Source organism: Rhinolophus hipposideros (genome assembly GCF_964194185.1).
Source record: "Rhinolophus hipposideros genome assembly, chromosome: 2".
In the NCBI taxonomy this organism is placed as follows: Eukaryota; Metazoa; Chordata; class Mammalia; order Chiroptera; family Rhinolophidae; genus Rhinolophus; species Rhinolophus hipposideros.
In genome coordinates, this window is record NC_138048.1 from 36834274 (window position 1) to 36857870 (window position 23597).

Genomic DNA, 23597 nt, shown 5'->3' on the forward strand with positions numbered 1-23597 from the left:
AAAAAAAAACTATTATGGAATAAAAATATTTCAATCGTGTAGGAAAATATTATCCTTCAATAATTGTCATCAAGGACCCTGAAGAAGAGCCCCTTGTTGAAGAAAGGTAACAACAGCAACAACCCACAGGCTGGTCTGACTGTATGCTCTTGGAGCAATTACACACGATTTCTAAATCTAATTTTCTTTTAATTTTCATTTCTGCCTCCTCCTCTCCATGTTTTGCCTTTCAACTGAACTCCGACCTTCAACAACCACTTGTTTCTCTAAAATGACTAATTGGTAGATTCCATTTCTTGCTATTGGTCTGTGTTCTCAGATCATATGGTCCCTATGCTTGCCCATATTCTAACCACCAGCTCTCCCTCTGTCATTCCTCCACCCAGATCTAGACCTCGTGCTTTAACCCCAAACTGCTTGGCCAATCCATCTCTGCATCCTGGCAGTCGGCTGGATATTGATGGTAACCTTCCAGCACTACAGACAGCCATCTAAAGTTATGGTTTATAATTTTTAAGGATGTTTGGAAATGCTCATGATGGTATGTTATGTTTTAAAAAAAAATGGTATAATCTTAGCTGTATACATAAAAGCACACAGAAATAGTGGTCAAAATAGTTTAATTCCTCTGGCACCATTTCTAAGTGCTTTACGTATGTTAATTCATTTAATCCTTTTAATAACCCTTTGAGGTAGCTTTTATAATGAACTCCATTTGATAGATGAAGAAACTGAGGCAGAGTGGTTGAATAACTTGCCCACAGGGTCCAAGAGCTAATAAGAGTTAGAGCCAGGATTTGTATTCAAGCAAACTGGATTCAGAATTTTTGCTTTTAAGCAGTATGTTGTATTGTCACTACTCAAATAGGTAAGAGCCTGGGTTGCAGGTTCAAGTATCAGGTCTGTCACTAGGCAAAGGCAAGTTACTTAATATCTCTGTGTTTCAGTTTCTTCAAATGTAGTAAAAGGTGCCTTGCATCTCATAGGGCAGAGGAAAGGATTAACGAGTTAATATATGTGAAGTGCTAAGAACAGCACTTGACATACAGTAAAGACTTGGTCAGTGTCAGTGATTATTATCATAATGTTATATTAGAATGATGTATCAAAAAATTAGAATGACTTATCAAAGTGCTGCTTACATGAATCTGATTACATCTGCATATAAGAATATCAGGCTGATGTTCATAAATACTCCCTTAAATGATGGAAGCATTAGAGCAGAAATTTTATAAATTCTTCCTGAATACTGATATAGGCACTGAATATAAAGGGCTATGATAGAAAACAGTAATATTACCACAACAATATTGTAACGTAACAATAATTAACACTTAGTAGGCATTAACTATGTGTCAGACACTGTTCTTGGTACAACAACTCTGTGAGGTTAGTCCCATTTTACAGATCAGACGAGGAAAAGGAGGAACAGAGAGGCAGAGTAGCCTGTTCTGGGTCACACAACTAATAAGTAGTGTAAATATAAATTCTGGCTGCCAAGGGAAGGTGTATGAGACAGGCTCTGTCTTCTTTGGGTCTTTATAGCTACCACAGTTCCACTAAGTTTCTGAAATTTTGGTTCAATGAATCAGGAATTGAAAGTGGGACTACATGTGTGATTGCTACCTTCTAATTCACAGCACACTACCTGCCCTCTCTCCCTTTGAAATATTGCTTCCATATTATTTTTGTAATTAAAAACAAAATTGTATTTTAAGAAGACTCAGAGATTAGGCTAATTCTTGACTAGTTACAGATTTAAATCTAGTCTGATTATAATCACATATGTTTGCACTTAGTTTTAAATTCCACCAGTTATGTAACACTTGTGAGTACTGCTGAGTCTAATAAAAAACAATACAAAAGAGATAAAAACACAGCAGAAAAGTAAAGGGTAAGAGAAATAAACAGAAGAAAATAAGAAGGGAAAGAACAAAAGTACAAGATGTAAAGTCACCGTGTACCAACAATACTTGTAGACAATTTCTTTAGCTGGCACCGACATCTACTTAGCCTAGGTGTCCTCAGATTGTCCTCATAAGGAACTGATTCGGGAGCCTTACTACTCACTTGGTCATAACGGAGGCATTAACTAGAGTGGAATGACATAGGATTTGGCTGAATTTATTGACTCTCTTGGCAGATCTTCTGTGTCTTTAGACAGATTATTTCAAGTTGGGCAGACCTGAGTTGACCTTTGGGTGTATAACCACTCTGGAGGTAAACACTGGCAAGGAGTCTCTATAAACAACACGTCAAAGGAAACTACCAATATTGTCCATTCAAGCGAGCATATTAACAAAAATCCTTTATCTCCATTGTGGAACATGTTATTTGTAGTTTTGGCAACATATTTATTTTCCTAATTATAATTTGTTTAAGCTAATATGAAAATTTGTTTGCATTCTTTGAGAAATGCAAAAACAGTAACAGGAAACAGGGATAAGTTAGCCTAGCAATAAAAACTTGATTACAACCTTATGGAGAATATACAAAATAAAATATTGGTATATGATAAGATCTCATCAAAGCATACATATTATAGTATGCAAAAAAGAACAGAAAGGGAGAATTACTTGTTTTGAAATTCCCTGCTAGGATGCATACAAGAAATAAACTGAATTGTTTTGCCTTTGAGGAAACAAAGGCAAAACAAACATCTGACTCAGTGCCAAATAAACATGGGACTTATTTACTACTAACACGAGAATATTTTAAAGAAATTTATAATGGATTTAAATAATGGAGGCCCTTTATTACCTATCTCCCACATATCTATGCTACTTAAAAACTAACCTAACAGTGATCAGTAAAACATGCTGATCTGAAAATAGTTAATTACTGTTTTCCCCTCAGACACAAAGTTGAAATCTCTAAATGTCCTACCTAGCCTTTGTTGAGTAAAAGGTTATTGTTTTGGCCAAAAGTGAAGGAGAGGGTTTGGTTTTGGTAGAGTCAGGATTTGGGGAAGAATGGGATCCACCATGATGCTGGGGTCAACCTCTTCTGATGAAGGATAACGAGTTTGTGAGGAAGCTCATACGTAACCAGATTATTTTTATTTCTGAGACATGAAAAACATTTATCTATTCATTAGTCCCTTATTTTCTCAAAACAATGTATAATTTTATTTTTCTTAAGTAAGCTGAACATTTGCTGCATCTGAAGTACTTAGAGGAAAGAAAAGCTAGTCAAATACTAAACACAATCATCAAATGATCTAGAGAAGAATTCTGAAAAAGCAGTCAAATGTGACTTTAGGTCAGTATGTCCTACCACAAAAATCTAAGTTCAACATAATATTGACATATTCTAAAATATGCGAAAAAGAAAAATCCAAAACTTGATCTGACATTTTGGAATCTTGCCTATAAAATTGGATGGTGTAATTAATTTGGCGCAGTATTTTCTCCTAAGATCAAGGCTGGTAATGTATGTCATGAGACTGAGAGTCCAACTTTCAACTGGTTAAGTTTTCCCCAAAGCAGGAAAACATTGATTCTCTAAGAACACAAGCTTTTGATTACTACAATATTGGTTTGTAATAGAATTTGACCTGCACTTAGTTTTGTAAAAAACTATATATATTAGCAGTTACATTTATATTCTTTTTTTTTATTCAGTTACTTCTATTACGTGGAAATCAATAACCGTGCTTAAAAAAACACTCTCTTGTGATCCTATTAGGTTCTAAATGAGATGTTTGATTTCAAGATTTTACTTAGCTTGAAAGTAAACAAATTAAACTTGCTTCCTTGTGGGATTAAGAGGTACTTGAGAGTTCCCAACCACACAGTTATTTTAACATGTCATTCTAACTAGATTCCCAATAGAGATTTTTAATTTTATGAAGAGACTTTGTTCTGAATAAAACTAAAGAATCAGAAATGGGATTTTTAGAAAAAAATACATTTTTGCAAACGATGACTTGCAGGACCTAATTAGCGAAGAAATTCTTATTAATACATATTTATATGAGCACATAAGAGATATGGAAGCAATGAATTCGCCCCTAATGTAGTCAAATAGCTATCCTCCATAATGATTGGGTAAATACATGGTAAACAGGCTGCAGGATTTGCCCACTTACCTTAGATAACGTTTGTTCCACAGCTATTCACAGTCTGCTAAGACCTCTGCTGCCGTTATCCTGTTCTAGGACACCCTACAAGTCTAGGCTACTTCTTACCTTCTCTAGGACACAGTTCTACAAGCCCAAATCTGGACATTCTAAGAATGAATTCGCTTCCAGGGCACTCTGAAAACAGCAATCTTTGCAGGGCTTCTACTTTGGGGGCCATATAGGACCACATTTTCAGAGTGACACGCTTCCCTGAAACCTTGTTCCATAATGCAGGGGCATGTCCCCAGACTCAAAGGCTGAAACTTCCTTAGTTTCATTACCTAGATGTCGCTCTAGCCCCTTTTGTATAGATGACTATATTACAATACTAATGAGAATAGTCTTGTCTAGTCAGCTATTCGCTTGTTCTAAAGTTCTTACTCATAAATTGTAGGTAAAACGGATGCAGAAACTTGATTAAATGGACCAGTTCATCTGGCCTAATTCTCAAATCTAATTGCATATGATTTTTTTTATTATTTTCTTAATATTTAACTTTTAATCATATGCACAGAATAGATTATGTAAGGCAACTTCCAGGATATCTTCTGTTTTGCCATTCAGCAGAATTCTAAATCATCTTCTAACTTTACTCAATTGGTATACACTCCTGTAATTCTAATTTCATTCATTATTCACCTAAGATGCATTCCTTGCTTTTTGGATTCTATTACATTGTTTATTCATTCAATGACAATTTATTAAATCTCTAATAACACAAAACACTGGAACCTGAATCTTAATGCCCTTCTTAAAATATTGGTGTAGTGGGAGTACCCTTGACCCTGAAATTGCCTTATGAAAATCTATCTGAACAAAATGTGTTTTCTCCGCTATACCTTATTGTCGGTCCTAATCGTGACTTTCAGTTGTGGTAGTACACGCTCCACTTCTAGACTCCATTCTGCAGCATCTGTTGTGGATTCTAAAATATCTTCTTGTTTGGCAGACTCGTTCATATCCTAAGAAAGGAAAGATATCACAAGATTGAGAGTTTATAAAAAGAAGTGGTAAATTTTTGAGGCTTTTTAGCAGCACTGCACAATTTACATCAAGCATGGCAGTATTAAAATTATAGTGGCAGAAGAAATTCTTTTTTGTCCTCCTATCCATGTTGAACGAAAATAATGCACCAACCTGGTAGAATAGCAAAATAAGTGTTTTTTTAAAAAAAGCAAATATATGATTCAACTATTTTTACAAAGAACAAAGTTTTTGAGTTATCAGAGTGAGCTCATTGGGGGATACTATCAATGGACAAGCCACTTACACATGTTAACTGGTAACAGTAGAAGAGACACACACGTTTGGTAAGAAAACACTGTCTTGGTTTGAATGTACTATAATGAAATACAAACCCAAAATCTGAAAGACAAAAACGGTAAGATCCCAGAAGCAAAGGGCTCATTATTTATAGATTTTGTATTCATAAAGTGATATTTTAGTTAGGTAAAACTATAAGGTAGCTTAAAAATGTGATTTAATACAGCCCTATTTGAACTCAAATAGTGTGGGGGCCTAATTTCTGCATTTGCTTTCTGCTGTTCAGTAATAAAGTCAATTCATGCCTGTTTTGGAAACCTTTCTGTTTTCCCCCATTTTCTCAGCTTCTCACATTTCAGCATTAAGTATGTATGAATCTGAAAATGTAGAGAATGCACAAATTAATTATTTAAAGGTAAAGCCTAACATGTTAATTTTGATAGCAACTTCTCCTTTTAAGCCTCCTTGATAAATTACAAGAAAATGTAAGGAAAAATTTATTAATATGGAAAAAAAGAAACCTGAGAGACATAAACAGCCAAATACAACGTCTGAACCTTATATGGGCTCTAATTTGAACAATCTGTAAAAGGACATTTTTGAGATAATCAGGGAAATTTGAATGTGGAAGAGTATTAGACAACATTAAGGAATTATTAATATTATTAATTTTATAGGTATGATTATAGCATGGTGGTTATGTTTTAAAATAGGCCTTATAAATTAGAGATAAATTCTGAAATATTTACAGGTGAATTGACATGATGTCTAAAATTTACTTTAAAACTACGGGGCAAAGAAAGGAGGGGGTGTTTGGAAGAAATATGATTGACAAAATGTTAGCTGTTGAAACTGGGTAATGTTGCATAAGGGTTCATTATCATATTCTCTAATTTTGTTTAAGTTTGAAATAGTCCATGATCATATTCCATGATATAGTCTTTTAAAAATAAAATGCTATGTAAACAATCTCATGGTGAAATTACATTCTCAATGTGAATTTATGTCACTAATAGACATTTCTTAAATGAAAGCTCATTAGACAAGTCTTTCCAATTTAGTCTACCACGAAGTACAAGAATAACCTTAAATTGGGATTTGTATTTTGGTTAGAGCCTGAGGTCTTTAGGGGCTTTGAATTTACTCCTCACTGAGTCTTTAGGGCATTACTAATGGAAGAAAGCACCTCTCTCCTGCCTCTTAGCTCGCATTAGCAAGTTCTGAACAGAGCCTTGTAACGAGTATATATTACTGTTTGTTCAGAAATTCAGGGGGCTATATAGTTCTAACCACACAATTAGAGAATGGATAACTAAACATGCTTTTACATTTTATAATATGTGGTGTGAATTTACTTATTCACATTTTATTTAAACAACCAGCAGTATTTTTTTAAAAAAAGCATTACTTTAAGAAAACTAAAATGTAGAAACTCTAAGTGAAAAGTGTTCCAGATTATATTTTAAACATTACAGTTCTCATTTAGATGTAGAAACACTGTATTATTTTGAGTATTTAACAGAATGCTATGTGTGTCTATGTAAACTGAATCCAGGGTAGCATAAGGGCACCATAGCTGGCGAGAGGTTGCAGATCCACGAAGTAGACATGTGTGACGTTGTATCAGAATGTATGTGACAGCAGGAGAAGAGATACTGGGCCTCGCAGTTGAAACCTAAAGCCACGGGGAAAATTCATGTTATGTAACTCCACATTGGCACCCGTAAAATGCATACACTTGGAGGAGTGAGGTAATTGCAACTCGTTGGCGTATCCCAATATCTGTGCAGCTCTAGGAGGCTCAATTCTGACTGACTCATTTTCCAAACCAAACAGGATAGACTTGTGGGGATGGGGGTAGAGTGAGAGGATGTATACACCACCAGTGGTACATGAGCCCTGACACACATTTGGGGTGTGTGTGAAATATTTACACAGGCTCGCTCCTGCCAGGTTATGGGCCCCCTTATCTCGCACCCGCAGAGCCAGACTGAGCCAAAGGGGCACATCCCTTCAGCAGCAGTTTTGTATGATTCTTAATAGAACGTAGATATTCTGCTCACTGATTTAAAAGTAAGTTTGATTTACGGGACCAGGGCTTGGGTGAACTGAAGGTGGATGCTACTGATGAAATGTCTGAGCCAACGCTCCTGACCCCATCCCCTCATTCCTACCCCTCCTTCTCCCATTCCTTACAGGAAGGTGGAGTCCAGCATCACCAAACTAGGCCAGAGAGGCTACCTATACGCATTCTCAAAGTTTTTTCAGGACTGAACATAGAATTTTTCAAGTTGTGCATAACATACTCAAAAATTTTACTCAAGGATGGGCACATTTTTCTAATTTTCACAAGGAAAATGGATTAGCAGTGGTCCTGTTTGAATCAGACTCAGAATCTAAAAGTAAGGTATCTGGAGATTAAACACTGCATTTTGATATCCCAGTGCATAAGGTACTATTTGTTTTTTATATGGGGTCCTTTAGAAAGTTGCATTTACCCTTCTTAGCTTATTACTAAGTGTAGTTGCTCCAAAGTTTTCCCTCACTTCTAGGCCATAGTTAATATATGAGGGGAAATGGCCGTCATTAAATGAAGAAAGGGCAAAAAGAGGACATTAGGCTTGGTAGAGCAGTATTAACTTATTCAAACTATACAGCTTCTTTCTACTTCCATGTTTGCACATCTATTTCATAACCTCATTCCTCACTCTAAATTTCCTAATGCCTAATAAGTGGATACATTAACTGAGCAAGCCCTATATAGGAAATATAAATCATTTAAAAATTCTATACCATGTCTTGGTTATAATACTTTGAGAAAACCTTTCCTTTCCAATTGTTTCTCCATTTAACAAATGGTATTTTATGTGGCTCAACGAGTGTAAGATAAATACATTGCTGTTTCCATTTAATCAAAATTTTATAACATCATGACAAAATCCCTCTCTGAAACATTAACTAAGATAAAGCAGAGCTCTTGGGAAATTGTGTTTTCCAGTTAATGCTGCTGAAGAAACAATTAGCTCACTAAGACACAGGCTATCCAGAAGTCTCATTTATAATTAATTAATTTACCAATAAGCCATTTGTTAAGCTCCCATAACATGCAAGGTAAGAATCCTGGCACTGTGCTCAGTGTGGAAAGATAAAAGGATTTAATCCACGACTGTAAAGAGTTTACAGCCTATTAGGAAGGGTCTGAGGCTAGTCAATGGGGTAATAATTGGATTGATCCTAAGAAAAAGAAACTGATGATAACTGACCCTAACACCGCCAAAGGAAGGGTGGAAGATAACAGCCTGAACTATCCCATAACAGCCTTGGGTTCAAATAGTGGGGTATACCACCAAAGTAAATTCAAGTATCAAACAGGCAGTATTAATATTTCCCAGGTAGTATTAACGAAATACTATGTTCTATACACGGGGGTGCCAAAAACTTGTATACACATGATCATCTTTTGTTATCGGCATATATTGAGTATTACAATTTCAATCAAGTTTTTAACCTTTCTTAAAATATGTATACATTTTTGGCACCCTCTGTATATGCATATCTACATATGACGTATACATATATGTATGTGTATGTATGTACATATGCATACACACGTATATATATATATGTATATATACATATATATGTGTGTGTTTCCAAAACTAGACTAATGATGGATACCCTACAATACTGCCCTTGATCACTGATTGAGAAACACCTCGTGTAGTAAACATATTAATATATGGCTGCATGAGCAGACCTAAGAGTGAAGCTCAAGGCTCAGGCATCCATGAGAAGACATTTCCTTGGGAATGGAGACTACAAGTTGGAAGATACAGAGAGACCCCAAGTTCAGATGGGAATCTGGCCAGGAGAATGTAGATCACAAGAGCCTGGGCGGAAACTGGATCCAGACTTTCAGGTGAAAACGGGAGATGAAGGGAGGGCCAAAAGGATCCCAGCACTGAACTAGTAATGAAGCAAGAGCAAGTGGAGGTGCTTGACTCTTCAATTACCAAGCCCAAATCCCTGCCTCTCAGGAGGATGCGGCACCACTGTCCGGCTGGAGACTGGTAAAGGGTGACATTTACCGACCATAACATAATCTTTTCTTGATGTCGCTCATTGTACTATTCTTTATAATGATGCCCCCAGGGCTGAAAAATCTGGATATGACTGATCCACACTAAATGATCCCAGATAGCTATAATTTTTTTTTTTCATTCCTGTGTCTGTTTTTAAAGTGTTCCTGCACCTTCTCTTGTTAGCCAGATACTAAGGATTACCCTTGGATGTCTCTGATTGCCTATAGCATCTCTTCCTCCTCTTAAACTGCTGTGAGTTTAAAAACCTAATATCCAAGCTGGTCACCGCAATAACTAATAATAATAATAATAATAATAATAATAATAATAATAATAAAACCCTCTAATATACAAGCTTGTTAGAATTTAGGTAAATATGGGGGAAAAGTGAGAGCTCAGGAGATGGGGTTCGGGGGCTGAGATTGGGACTCTTCATAGAAATTTTTTTAAATGGAAGCAGTTATACTTATTTTGGTTGCTCAGAGGCCTGTTTTGCATTATTCCTCATTTGATGCTTTGTTCAAGATAGGATAGGTGGCCAAGAAGCTATGCATCAAATATAATATATACATATATATGGTATTACCATGAATTAAGCAGATACTCCTAAGAGTATCTGGTGTCCCTCTTTATCATATATCAATAAAAGAAAAACTAGATAGAGGGATAAATAACAAGTTATTTCAATCAAGAAGTGTTCCCTCAAAATCCAATGACTTTAACAAATCACATTTTAAGGCAGAGAATGAAATTCTTTCATGTCTCTACAAGTCAATTCTTCTTCATGATTAAAGCAGCATAAGTCATGAGTTGGATTTACTGTTATCTTTCCAAATTAGGTTTTACACGATTTAACATTATTACCATGAAGAAAAATGTTTAATAACATACGGAAAGTATTTCACCTTTGTTCTGAAATTAAATCCTGGCTATAATGTACTGAAAGAAATAGATTGATGGTAGCCTCTGTCTTTAAATATATGAAGTTCATAAAAGTTATTTCTTAAGTTCAATTTTGAGATTATCAAAAGAAATTTTATCCTGACTTAAAATGTGAACTAAGATTTGAATAAATTATGCTCCTACAAATTAAAAAAGTTAAAAGAAAGCTCTCCAAATTCACACAAAGTGAATTTTTCTAATAAGAAATCCGAAATTATTTTCCAGTGAGAATTCAACTTCCAATATTATCCTGTTTATCATATCAAATACCTACCTTTGCTACGTTAGCTACTTGAATATACACTAATGCCAAGGTAAAATCATCTCTGATTTTTCACTTTTCTTAAAATAAAAGCAAAAGTACTCCAAGAAGTATATATCGATAAACTACTATAGACATTATGTTAGTGTTGTAGATTATGCAAAAATAAATTCAATTCTTTATGGCTTGAAATTCTATAAGGTTTCTTTTACCTGAGATGGCAACTTCATGGATATACCAGGGCCCAAATACATTTGAAGAGCTCAATTCATATACCTACTGAGAGGGACATGAAAATCCAACTAATTGTCAAGATTAAATATGTAATCCCAAGAGTCTAGGAAAAGAGAACTAAGTTGTCTTGAGAATCACCATAGTATAGTGTAAATATAAAGAGGATGGGTCTGAAATCCCATCTCTGCTCAATTCTACCACCATCACTTACTATGTGTTGGTCAATGTTACTTAACCTCTCTAAATCTCAGGGTTTCTATCTGCAAAATGGGGATAATAGTACCTTCCTCTTTGGAAGGGTTGCTGTGAGGATTAAATTAGATGATGTATTTAAAAGGCCTGTGCAGTGCCTGGTACAAAGTAAGCCCCCAATACACTACTGCAGTTATTCTTATCATTATGTGCCCAGCATGGTACTAGATGCTTTTACATATGGGTTAGATGGCCAATAACACCATAAATCAAGGAAGTCTTATTCCCATTTTTGCAAATGAGTAAAGTAAGGTACAGAACAGTTAGGTAATTTTCCTAGTGTCGCCTCATTAATATGTGGCAGAGCCCAGGAAATGTTATTCTACAGCACAAACTCTGAAACATCTCACTATATGTCTATCAATCCTTTATCATAAAGGTTACAACTATATTCCCCCAGTTTATCACTTGTCTTTAAACTTTATGGTGTTCCCTACCCAACCGTCCATATATAAGGTTTTAATTTTTATGTATTCAGACTTATCAATATTTTTCTTTTATGGTTTTTAGTTTTCTTGGCATGCTTTCTCATGCCTATTTCAACCCATGAGCATAACACTTTGCACTCATATTTTTATTTCTTGTGCCTCATCATTTTTTAAATTTGTTGATCCATGTGGGGTTTATTTGGGTATAAGGTATGAGGGACGAGTACATCTTTTTTTTCTCCGAATGAATAGCCTGTTATCCCATCACCATTTAAGTGAATAGTTCAATTTTCCCTACTGATATGCATTGCTTCATATACTGATATCACTATATATTATTTGGATTCTTTTATGAACTCTGTCTGCACTTCATTAACCTATTTCTGTGCATATTTTTTTTTCAGAATTACAAAAAATTACACAAATAACACAAAAAATTCCCATATATCCTTCATCCACACTCATTAAATGTTAGCATGTTGCATAACCTCAGAGCAATTATGCATAAAGGGATATAATGTTTATATCTGGATGCTGTGATTTGGAGAAAATTTCACATTTTTCTTTGGACTTTTTTGTGCTTTCATTTCAAAAAGGAATATATTTTACTTTGAAAAAGTATAGAGTATTTTCATTAAAAGCAGGTGAAATTATAAATTTGATTAACTTCCAAAAACTATTGAGTACAGGTGGTAAATGCTTTAGGTATTAGAATGAGAGAGAGCATGTTTTAATGGTGATATGAGGTTTAAATTTAACCTTACAAAGATGTATGGAATGTAAGTAGGCAGAAAAGAGACAAGACACGTGTTACAGTCAGGAAAGCATCATAAGCCAAAATACTGAAATAGGAATAAACGTGGCTTGTGAAGATCACAATGAAAAGAGAGATGAGGGGCTTAGAAAGGTGAATGTTGGAGAACAGTAAAAAGAGTTGAATACATTGTGACAGGCATAGAAGCTAGGCTGTCCTCTAAGGCAGAGGAGAGGCAAAGAAGAAACACAAGCAAAGCACAATGACTTTATTTATCCAACAGATCTTTATTTAATGCCTACTCTATGTCAGGTATTGCTCTATTCCAGGGACGGAGAGTAAAATAGTAGAAATACTCATAAAACATTCTAGCTATGTTTTATGAAGATTTATAGGTCATAGGATTAAATGACACTAAGGTGATTAAGAAAGATGTCACTTAGGAAGTGGAATTTGAGCTGAACCTTGAACATTTAGAATCAGGCAGAGAGATGATGCGAAGGCATTTCAGGTAAGAGACAAAGGAGAAGAGGAAGGATGGGATGGGAGCAGACATGCCTGTGAGCCTGTGAGGTGTTTGGAAACCTATGAGAGGATTTGCTTACCTGGAATAAATTTATTCCAGGGGAAGAAAATAAGGCTATGTGGACAGTTGTCAAATTGCTAAGGGTCTTGAAAGCCAGGCCAAAAAATTTGTTTTATAATCTCTATAAATGACCCTGTAGGCACTGAAAAGCCATCAAAAGTTACTTAAGTCAAAATGGCCTAATAAATTTCATGTTTTGGTAAGATAGGGGAGTATGGTGAAACTATTTTGGAAAAGGGTGGGGGTGGAATTAAAGGATAAGGACCAAAGACAATTCAGGACATTACTGTTACATAACCCAGACAGATGAAAAGGACCTGAGACAGATGAAGGGACAGATGAAGGGATGGATATGAGAGATATTTCAAAGGCAGCATCCACAGGTCTTGGTGACTAACTAGGTGTCCTGGATGACAAGGAACCATTCATTAGTCAGATATGCAGAGCACTAACACTGCTACAGCTAGAGCTGGGTGGTGATGGGGGTAGGTGGGTTTAAAAATCTTTAAACAGGTTTATAGAGGACTGAAAAAAAGTACACATTCTGGGTATCCGTCTAATATGCTGAATTACATAATAAATATCTGCTATTAGTGTTGATTTAGGAAATATAACCTATCCATTTATAAAATGACATCTCTCAAATGATTGCTGGAAAATATCATTATCTTACTTTTCCTTAAATTCTCCTTAGTCACTTCTGTAGGGGAGACCTTATGTGACGACAGATTTAGTCTAGTGTGCCTTCAATAATAAATCATGTGACAGATTATGAGAATAAAACCATGGTAACACCAGGGCTTCCTTATTTCAAAATGGAAGCTTCTTGATAACTTATATCCCATGTAATAAGCTTCTTACTCAAAACTACTCATGGCAATATAGAAACTGATTTGTATTGTGCTACTGAAGCTTTTTCTAGTCTCCCACTGCACATAATATTGGTACCTAACCCCTACCTCTAAGAAAAGTGAAACAATCTACACAATAAGAATTATGCACCAAGTTTATGCATTAAGTGCATAATCTCTACCAGCACCACACTAGGGGCCGTTCACAATTTAGGTTACGTTAATCTCAAAACAACCCCGGGAAGAATTATGTCCCGATTGTACACATAAGAAAGCAGAGTCACAGAGAGGATAATTCACTATGATCACAGGGCTAGAGTTGCAGAGTTAGGATTTTATCTACAGCTGCTATTTCCTCCATATCATCTGCCTTGAAGGTATGCGACTCAGATTTGGAAGGGACCCTGAAAAGTCCTTGACCTACTTCTTGCTGGGCTTCCAATAAAACCAGGATGAAAAATAGGGATCTTTCCTATTTCAAGTGTAGATTCAAAAATGACATTAAACATCAAGCAAAGCTCTTCTTTTATACCCAGGAAGAACTGCTGTTTGAGCCTCCTCCAAGCAGTGAGGAGTGCTTTTTTCTCTAACCTACATTTCCTATTCACCTCCAGATGTAAAACGGATGGGGTGGCGCAGGTTAGTTACTATAGAATGAAAAGCATTGACTCAGTCATATTGTGTTCCATCACATATACACATGTGGCATTTTAATTGTTTCTCCTGTGAAAAATAATAGACTTCTCATTGTCACAATACAGATAGTAGGACTAACATTCAAATGTTTCAGGAAAAAAGACAAAAACATTTTCCTCAAGCAGGCATCTGAACCACTGGTAACTTATGGGGCAAGTTATGTTGTAGAACAGTATTTTTTCCCTACATTACCCAGATAGGACATTTTGTTGAGAAGTGTAAATTATACGCAAAAATGAAGAAAATTTAAAGAAGTTATTAACTGAAGTAGATCCATCTTCGTTTTTTTTTATGACAACATTGCAGACTTGCCATGATGACACTTTAAAACTGAAATGACATTTTTATTCTAAGCCCACATTTTTACTTCCTTACAGTTTTTGCTTTTTAAGCTAAAAATTCTCTCCTTGGTACAATGAATTTTTGCTAAGTAATTAAAAACCAATTGTGTTTAAACCTTTTGAGATAGTTGGTTTTATGCTGTCTAACTCAGGAGTTGGTTTCTAAAACCTCAAATTTAGCATCTCAAGGAAGAATGGTATCTATGGCATGTTTAAAAAAATGTTTTGAAATGAAGTGATGGGCATTTAAAAATAGAATTCAGAGAGCGCACAGCTTCCCTCCCATCTTTTTTTCAGTGGGGGAGAATGACACATCTGCGTTATGCTTCCAGAACACTGTCACTGTGATTCTATTGAGCTTTAGAATGGAGGGGAGCTACAAAGACCACTCATAATTACAGTGTTGCTACCATGAACATACACGCAATGTCCAATGGACACAGTCACATTAGGAATAGAAATGACCAGGACACCTCCCTCACACCTTGCCACCAGAGCCTTCCTTCCCAGCTACCACCCCTCACATCTCTGAATATTCTGCTGGACCCCTAACCATCATAGGCCCTGCCCAACTGTCACAGCTTTAATACAGCAACAGTGATCACTCGTAGGGAGGTTTTGGCTAAATTTCAGATTTCAAAAACATTTAGGAATCAGAGGGACAGAGAGAATGTAAAACTTCGTGGGATAACCTTAAGGTCAAATATTCATCCATAATTTTTTCTTCTTCCAAGAAAAGCTACATCAGAATTTGAATAACTAACCTGCAAATGAAACCTTGGAAGATGAAACAATCCCTCAATAATTGCAGGAGTTACCTTCTTGAAAAGTACACTTGGCAAAACCATAATTGGGGTAAGAGAAGTAGATGGGGAAATCACACAATAAGAATGGCTTTACATATGTTTTTTAAACTTCAAAGTAAATAAATGTTTTGAAAACACCTGCTTCCAAAACAAACCAATTCCGTCATTGTAAACTTTCATTATCGATAAGAGGAACCATTTTCTTAGAACACTGTTTTCAATGTACATGAAACAATACTGCTGTGTCAGGATCCAATTAGGCAGACATTTCAAAGTTTAATCAATGGCCACACAGTCTCTACAAATTTCTCAAATTAGTGGGGCTTCGAGTCTGTCTTGGTAGTCAGGGAGATGGACCACCAGGTCACCTTCCAAGGATGTGCTGCTCAGCTATGGGAATGTGGCCAGCAGAGAGCTTCCTGCTGTTAGCTCCCTCGGGCTCTGCCTTACCTGCAGAGAGCCACATCACCTGGGGCCATGTCCTTCCCAGGGCAGCCTGCCTCCAGCAACTGAGCCAATCAGGCAATAGTTGCTCCAGAGCCTTTCACCAGTTGGCCAAGGCTTTGTCAGTCCTGAATGGCAGCGAGACTTCACCCTTACACCAGTGCCTTATTCCCACTTCCTTTCACAGTAAATAAATTGCACTCCAAACTGTCAATGTCGACTTCCAGAGAACACAATTGCAACACATGTCTTTTTCATCACATTCTCTGTTGCTCCATTTACCACAAATCTCAGGAAAATGCTTGCATATACCCATTTTCTGGAATTATCGAGATACTTAAGAGCACATTTTTCAGGGTCTAGACTGAACATTATTTCATGAAATAAAGGAACATAAGTAGATTCTTCCTGTGTTATCCTGCATGGTACATAGAATAATTATTGTTGAGAAGTTCTATTCTCCTTAAAGAATAAACTATACCTTGCCTATAAAATTCTAAATATAAAATAGCATTCATCCATGCATGTATTCATTCAACATTGAGCACTTTCTACCCATCAGGCACAGGTGAAAAAGCAGTGAAAAAAGCTGCCTCTCTTGAGGAGTTTGCATTTCGGTGGTTCAGACAGACAATAAACAAATCAGAAATTAATACAATGCCAGGGTCTGTGAAAAGAATAATGCAAGATGAGGGAACAGAGAAGGATTTGAGAAGCATATATTGTTTCTAAACCACAGGTAGAGAGGGACTGTTGTAATCCATACATTGCTGGGCTGGCATGGTCACGTATACGTTTAGTAGATAGATTTCATATATAGTATACATCATTCTTGTTCTAGTGAAGAATTCATCACATTCATTCAACTTAAATGATATTTCTTCTGCATTGTGAGTACACCTGCTGCATGAAATAGAAAATCTTAAATCTATGTTATTAACCTATATAGCAATTCTGTCTTGGGGAAAGAGCACCCGAGCCATCATAAGCTATAGACAGATACAGCTGTCTCAGGCAGATGGCTTCATGGGCAACATACTCATGAAACAATACTGCCAGATTTTTTAAAATATGAAAGGGTTTTCTGCCTCATTAGTACTTCATGGCTGACCAACCACAAACACCTGGCATTCAGACTTCTTCCTCTTGTGAAAACGCAACCCTTCATAGTCTTAACTCGAAAGGGTATATGTGATATAATTTTTATCCAAAGGATATTATACTTAGATGATGTATAAAGGCACAGGCAGGGGGAAATCCCTTCCTTATGTAGCTTAACTGAAGTGGAAAATTGAAATCTGGACCAGTAGGGACAGAGTAATGGTCGAGGCAAATGAAATGACTTTGCTCCTTCCCAATACTCAAACTACTTGGTCCAGAGGAATCCCAGGTAGCCTTTCCAGGTCTCTATTTATATCACCAATATAAGGATGAATGACACAAACGACAGGCTCTTTCTGAGGATAACTGCGTATGCATCTCTGCTTTCATTTCCCTCACACTTTAGAACTTCGCCGGCATCATCTTCAACACGTAAAGGACCAGCAAGCACCAGGTGCCCCTACTGAAGGCAGGACTCAAACCATACCTACCCTGCTGAACTCCTGTTATGAGGCAAAGGGAAAAAAAACAATAGACCTGAGAGTCTGGAGAAACTGAATTCAAATTTAGCTGCTGTAATGTAGTAGCTTTTGAAAACATTAACTGTCTCAAGGTTATAAATTTCAGTTTTTGAATCTGTAAACTGGATATAACAACACTTCACAAGGTCAGTAAAGGATGTGTTTTAAAGTACTCTGAAAACTATAAAGTGATCTGTGAATGTATTGTTACAACTGGAGTTTGTTTAGATTTAAATGTTAATATATTATTCTAATATAATTTTGAATTGAGGAATAAAAATGCATTCATTCATTTAAGAATTATTCAGTATTTTTTGTGTTACAATATAGAGAGTATAAAAAAATGAGTTATCCTTGTTATCAGATTTGAGAGAGGGAATGTGGAGGGAATTTGTGATTTTGCTTTTTGCCAGCACTTAGTGAGCACATCCTTTGTGCCAGACATCGTCACACGTAGTAACTATTTTATTCTTTAAAAACCCTGTGAAAATGTAGTATTTTTATCCTCATTTTACAGATGAGGAAGATAGGCACAAGAAGTTTGGAAATATGCCCAAGGTCAGACACCTAATAAATAATAAAAGTATTAGAGTCAATTCCCACACTCAGGCAACTTAGATACATTGTAGTGCTGTTGGGATGGTTTTTCCTGCAGGCCCCCCGGCTAAGAGCTCCGTCCCCTTATCTGAACTGTCTCCCGCTGGTACTATGGTTAGAGACCTCCCTGTCAAACAATGTTGAGAGATCACAGCTGCTAGGGACAGACCTCCCTGGCACCCCGGCCAGATTTCTCCCCCAATGGGAGGCCTAATCCTATAGAACAAAGCTCCCGACCCCAGTAAGCGCTCAGTCTTTGGGAATAATCCCGCTGAGCCCATCGGTGTAATAAAGCTGTGTTCTCCCTGATCTCTGCCTGCAGCTTGAGTCTCTCGGTCCTCGTCATTCTTCCGCAACAGTGTTATACTACAACTCAAGTGGGGAAGAAAGCACACACATATTATTAATAATAACAACTAATGCTGAGTGACAATACTAAGGCAGTAAATGATAAATGAAGAGGTCATCCTAGGGCGGGGTGACCAAGGGACTCTTCATATGAACCCAAAAGCAGATCCAAACTTGTTTGTAAAATTCAGACCAAAAAAAATTATGTAAAGGAAAAATAAATGTATTACATTCCATATGTACTTTTTTGAGTGTACAATAGGTATTACCTTACTGAAATATAACATACATATAGGAAAATACAAAAATTTCATATGTACTTTTGAAATATCTCCTTCAGTGGGATCTCTTTTATAGACTGGATTTATTTCCTAATTAAAACAGAGCAAAAACTGACTAAAGCAATGTCTGCTTACCTATCCATATATCAGCCTTAATATAGTTAATTTTATTTCAAAGAATTACCATTCAATTTAATTACCATTTAATTATCATTTCCCTATGATCAAGACCATTCAATACTGGCTCACTATAATGAAAAATAACTTGAAATCAAATGATATATATGCTTCCATAATAAAAAATGACATAAAGCAAATAAACTATTTTCAGTTTACCTGAGAAGTACTGTATCGATTTTCCATGGTACAGATAGGAGGCTGCCCCACTTGTACCCCTGGATTTTTATGTTTGCTATCAAATTTTACATATAGGAAAACAATGTGGAGAGCTACTTCTCAAATGACACACTAAACAATGGACAAGAATGGTTTCTACTTGTTTAATTTCCAGCAGAAGATGTGTACTGATTGTTTGTTGGTCCTGCATATATACCATGCAACTTACCAAGCGATAGGTCTGGGCCTTCAAAACGTTGAGATCAATAAAGTTTTCTTCATTGTCTGTCTCTTCTTCCTTAGGAAAATAAAAGTTTTAAAAGTTAATAATTATAAAAAAGTTATAATTTAAAAAATATATTTCCAACTTTCATATAAATCTAAGTTCGAAATAAAGACTATTTCAGGAAAGGGTATTTAAAAGCTTACTAATGTATGTAAAGTTATTAGCAGTTCATCTGTTTTTTTGAGGTTTTGATGGTGCTATTTATAATGGGCTTTTTATTATAGTCAGTGAAGAAAAAAAAAAAGCAGAAGGAAGGGCGCCACTGCTGTAGAACTAGGGACAAATAAATGTAAGAATAGAACAAGAAACAGTCCCAAGTAGCTTATCTGAAATTGAGAGTGTGGTAAAAGTTAACGGAAATATTGAGTAACGTGACTAAAATGGACAAAAATTAGAGGCTGACCTAGAATATTCTCACCTGTTCCAGGGATCAATCACATTAAGGCATACTTTTGACATCTCATCTCTTATATGCTCAAATTTAATAAGTTAATAAGTTAAGTCACCAGTACTGCTTGGCTCATGGCCTCTAAATCTATTTGAAGATATTAAATATTAAATATATTTAAAGGTATTAAATATATATATATTTAAGATGTTAACCTTGCAGATTAGATATTAACTATCTAAAAGGATATTTCAGGTAGATTCCAAGCTAGTCCTGATCCCTGGGCCAGTTGGTGTGGGGGGTAGGGTCAGGAGTGACCCTTTGAGAGGGAATCCCTTCTCCAACACATAGTAAATATGGAGGCTTAGCAGGTTATATAAGCATGTTGGACAAAACATTAGCTCCCCTTTCTCTTCAAATGTCCTTGTGGTGACAAGTGACATAGTGGGTGAAACAAATTTAACAAGACTATTCCAAGCTTAATGATATGGTAATGAAGCCAATGAAGCTTGGTCCTCAAACCTTGTAAAGAAGAAAATAAACAAGTGGGAGTTAATTGATGGACACTTCCACATGTAGACTTGTATAAAAGCAGCAGTGGTAGATTTCCAAGATAATCGGTACCTACAAGAATTTTAGAGTACGTAAGACAGTGGTTCCCGAAAGGTGGTTCTGAGACCAGCAGCATCAGCATCACCTGGGGGCTTGTGAGAATGCAAATTCTAAGGCTCCACCCTAGATCTACTCAGAAACTCTAAGTAAGATGGGAGAAGGATGCTAATATTTGGGGAACTGGAAAGACTGAAGTAAAATATAAAACAATATAAAGGCAGACTCCATACACTCACGTACCGTTTGCTTTTAGGGGGGCAGTGGGGCATAGAGGTGTAGACAAAACTGATCTATTTACATCTTAAATCTTAAGCATATATGCAGAGCACACCTTTGAAAAGCAGCTAGTCTATTCTGTGTTTGCACTAATGATGGGCTACTTACCCATGAGAGTAAATGATTGAAATGCCAATGACTCAATGCCCCTGGGAGAAGAGACAAGTTTATAATGCTTTTACAATAACCTAATCAGTGCTGTTTACATAGACAAGCAATAGGTACTTGTTGAATCGTACTGGACTGACCGTTAATAGGTAAAAAGCTTTAACAGTAGGTACTAGGAAAAGGATTTAAGTTACTAAACAGTATTAAGACAGCATTCAAGGGCAGCCGGTTAGCTCAGTTGGTTAGAGTGCGATGCTGGTAACAAGAGGTTTGCCGGCTCAATCCCCGCATGGGCCACTATGAGCTGTACCCTCCACAACTAGACTGAAACAACTACTTGACTTGGAGTTGATGGATCCTGGAAAAACACACTTAAAATAAATAAAAGTTAAAAAAAAAAAGAGCATTCAAAAGAAATTTGAACATAAACAGACTAAGAAAAAAGTTTTAAAATAAATTGAGGATTCTAATCTCAGGAATTTAGAAGGCACTCAACAATTTCCTATCATTTCTTTGCCTAACATGCACGCTCTTACTTCTCTTACTGCCAATTACTAAGGATACGATTATATACAGTAGGTGAGAATATTCTCCGTCCTGATCCATACTTTTTTTTTTTATAACAATTATCAATGTGTCTTATCGTGATCTGGTCAGTCCAAAACTGAAGTTTTCTAGTTTCCAGATGATTATTACAGAACTTCACTCTGTCAGAAATGATCTTTACTATCCTTGAGCCACCTCACAAACTCTGGCAACAAAATGAAATAATATCTCACCATCCGAAGGCATTTTAGCACTGATCCTGTTCTCCTTAGCCAGAGGAATGGGGGAGGTAAGAAGGGGCCCCTTAGAATAATATGATGGCAGTAAGGAAGAAGCAACCCTTTGGTCTTATGACAGCAGAATGTCTTTACCTCACAGTTGCGGAGAAATGTGCAATGAGACTGCTTTCTAGTTTGTTTCTCTAATTTACACACCTAATAATGCTGCTTTGAATTTTAAAGGGTTCTCAGAAAAAAAAATTAGCTATAATTTTTAAAAGTTACACAGCAATGTGTTAACAGATGATTCTGTGGTCAAGTATTTAATGAACACCTATTATGCACCAGGCAATGCACACATAATAAACTGGAGATACAAAAAAAAGGCCCAAATTGGTTCTGCCCTCGTCGAGTTATCTTTCTGACTAGTAGGTTTTCATGCGTTTTCTTCCTGAACTGGCAGTTTTGAGTTATGTGTCGTTAAAGATAAATGTTGATGCTGTAGGACGAGGTACCTGTCAATACACTAATAACTAATAAACAATTATTAAGACAAGATGAGAAATATACCTGAGAAAAATAAATAATTGGGAATATGTGAGGTCTTAAAATTCTCTGGGTCTAAATGGAAAGATCTATTGCACAAAGAATAAAGTCTAAATTCCTAAAAATGCCCCAAATGATATGGACCTGGTCTATCTTCCCAGTCCATCTTAAGCCACCTTTCACCTTACTCAGGAAATCTGGCCACAAAGGTTTTCTCTCGTTCCTTGATATGCTAAGCTCCTTCTTGCCTCAGAGCTTTGTACATGCTGTACCATCAGGGTCTTGCCCAGTGCGTGCTACAGATGCTCAACAAACACAGGTAGAATGAATGAATGGATTTTTACCTTAACTTTTAAAATGTATCACGTTAACAAAGATAGATTTTAAATTGATTAGTTTTATAATCTTTTTTCCTTCTATAAGTATAATTTTGTATAAATGACATATTTTTTACATATACGGTTTACAACATTTATATTGCGGATAAAATACATTAGTTTGAAAATACAAAGCATAGAAAATAAAATAATAATTCACAATCCTTCTACCCATATGTAACTAATATTAACGTATTGATTTTTTTTGCATATTTTACATGGTTGAGTTTATGCATATAGTATGTTACCATCCCCATGTCACTAACATGTTCTTGAGAACAATTATTTCAATGAACCAGTCTCTATTTATTAGAAAAATGCATATTTAGCCCGTGCCACTGCTACACAGTGAAGAAGTACTTCATTTCTGCAAATGACTGCAAAACCCAGTAAATTGACTACGAGTATATGTAACTAGTGGTACATATTCTTCAGTGGGATGAGGAGAACAGGGTAGAGTTTTCAAAATTTATTTTTAATTATAGTTGACATACAATATTATATTAGTTTCAGGTGTATAACATAGTGATTCTACATTTATATATCTTATGAAGTAATCACCATAAGTCTAGTAACCATCTGTCACTGTACAGTAATTATATTATTGACTATATTCCCCATGCTGTACATTACATCCTTGTGACTTTATAACTGGAAGTTTGTACTTCTTACAAACAATTTAAAAAAAAATTTTTAATGGATACATCATATTTTATTTGGATATAGTCTAAGTTCTTTAATGTTCATTTCTAGCATTCACTATAAAACAATGCAGTGATTAACATTTTTGTACCATACAGTAGCTTAATATATTAAGCTGAAATATAGAATATAATTATTATATATTAATTTTAGAAAATCAACTGGAAAATGTAATGGTTTATGAGAATAAAATACACTATAGTTTTTTCCCTGACATTTTGATTTCAGATATCTATACTTCCAAAAACACTAGGGTTCATCCATCTCTGGTTCTGAGAAACAGGTCTTTG

At 35.9% G+C, this 23597-nt stretch overlaps 1 protein-coding gene across 1 annotated transcript in view; it reads right to left on the bottom strand.

Annotated features, from left to right (window-relative positions):
- IFT57 (intraflagellar transport 57) overlaps positions 1-23597 on the bottom strand; it is a 52741-nt gene that overhangs the window by 21902 nt on the left and 7242 nt on the right. Inside the window, exons 5-6 of the mRNA XM_081029263.1 lie at positions 19478-19546; positions 4963-5085 (exon numbers count right to left, since the gene is read on the bottom strand). Coding sequence (XP_080885389.1) covers positions 4963-5085; positions 19478-19546 — 192 coding nt within the window. The remainder of the gene's footprint in view (positions 1-4962; positions 5086-19477; positions 19547-23597) is intronic.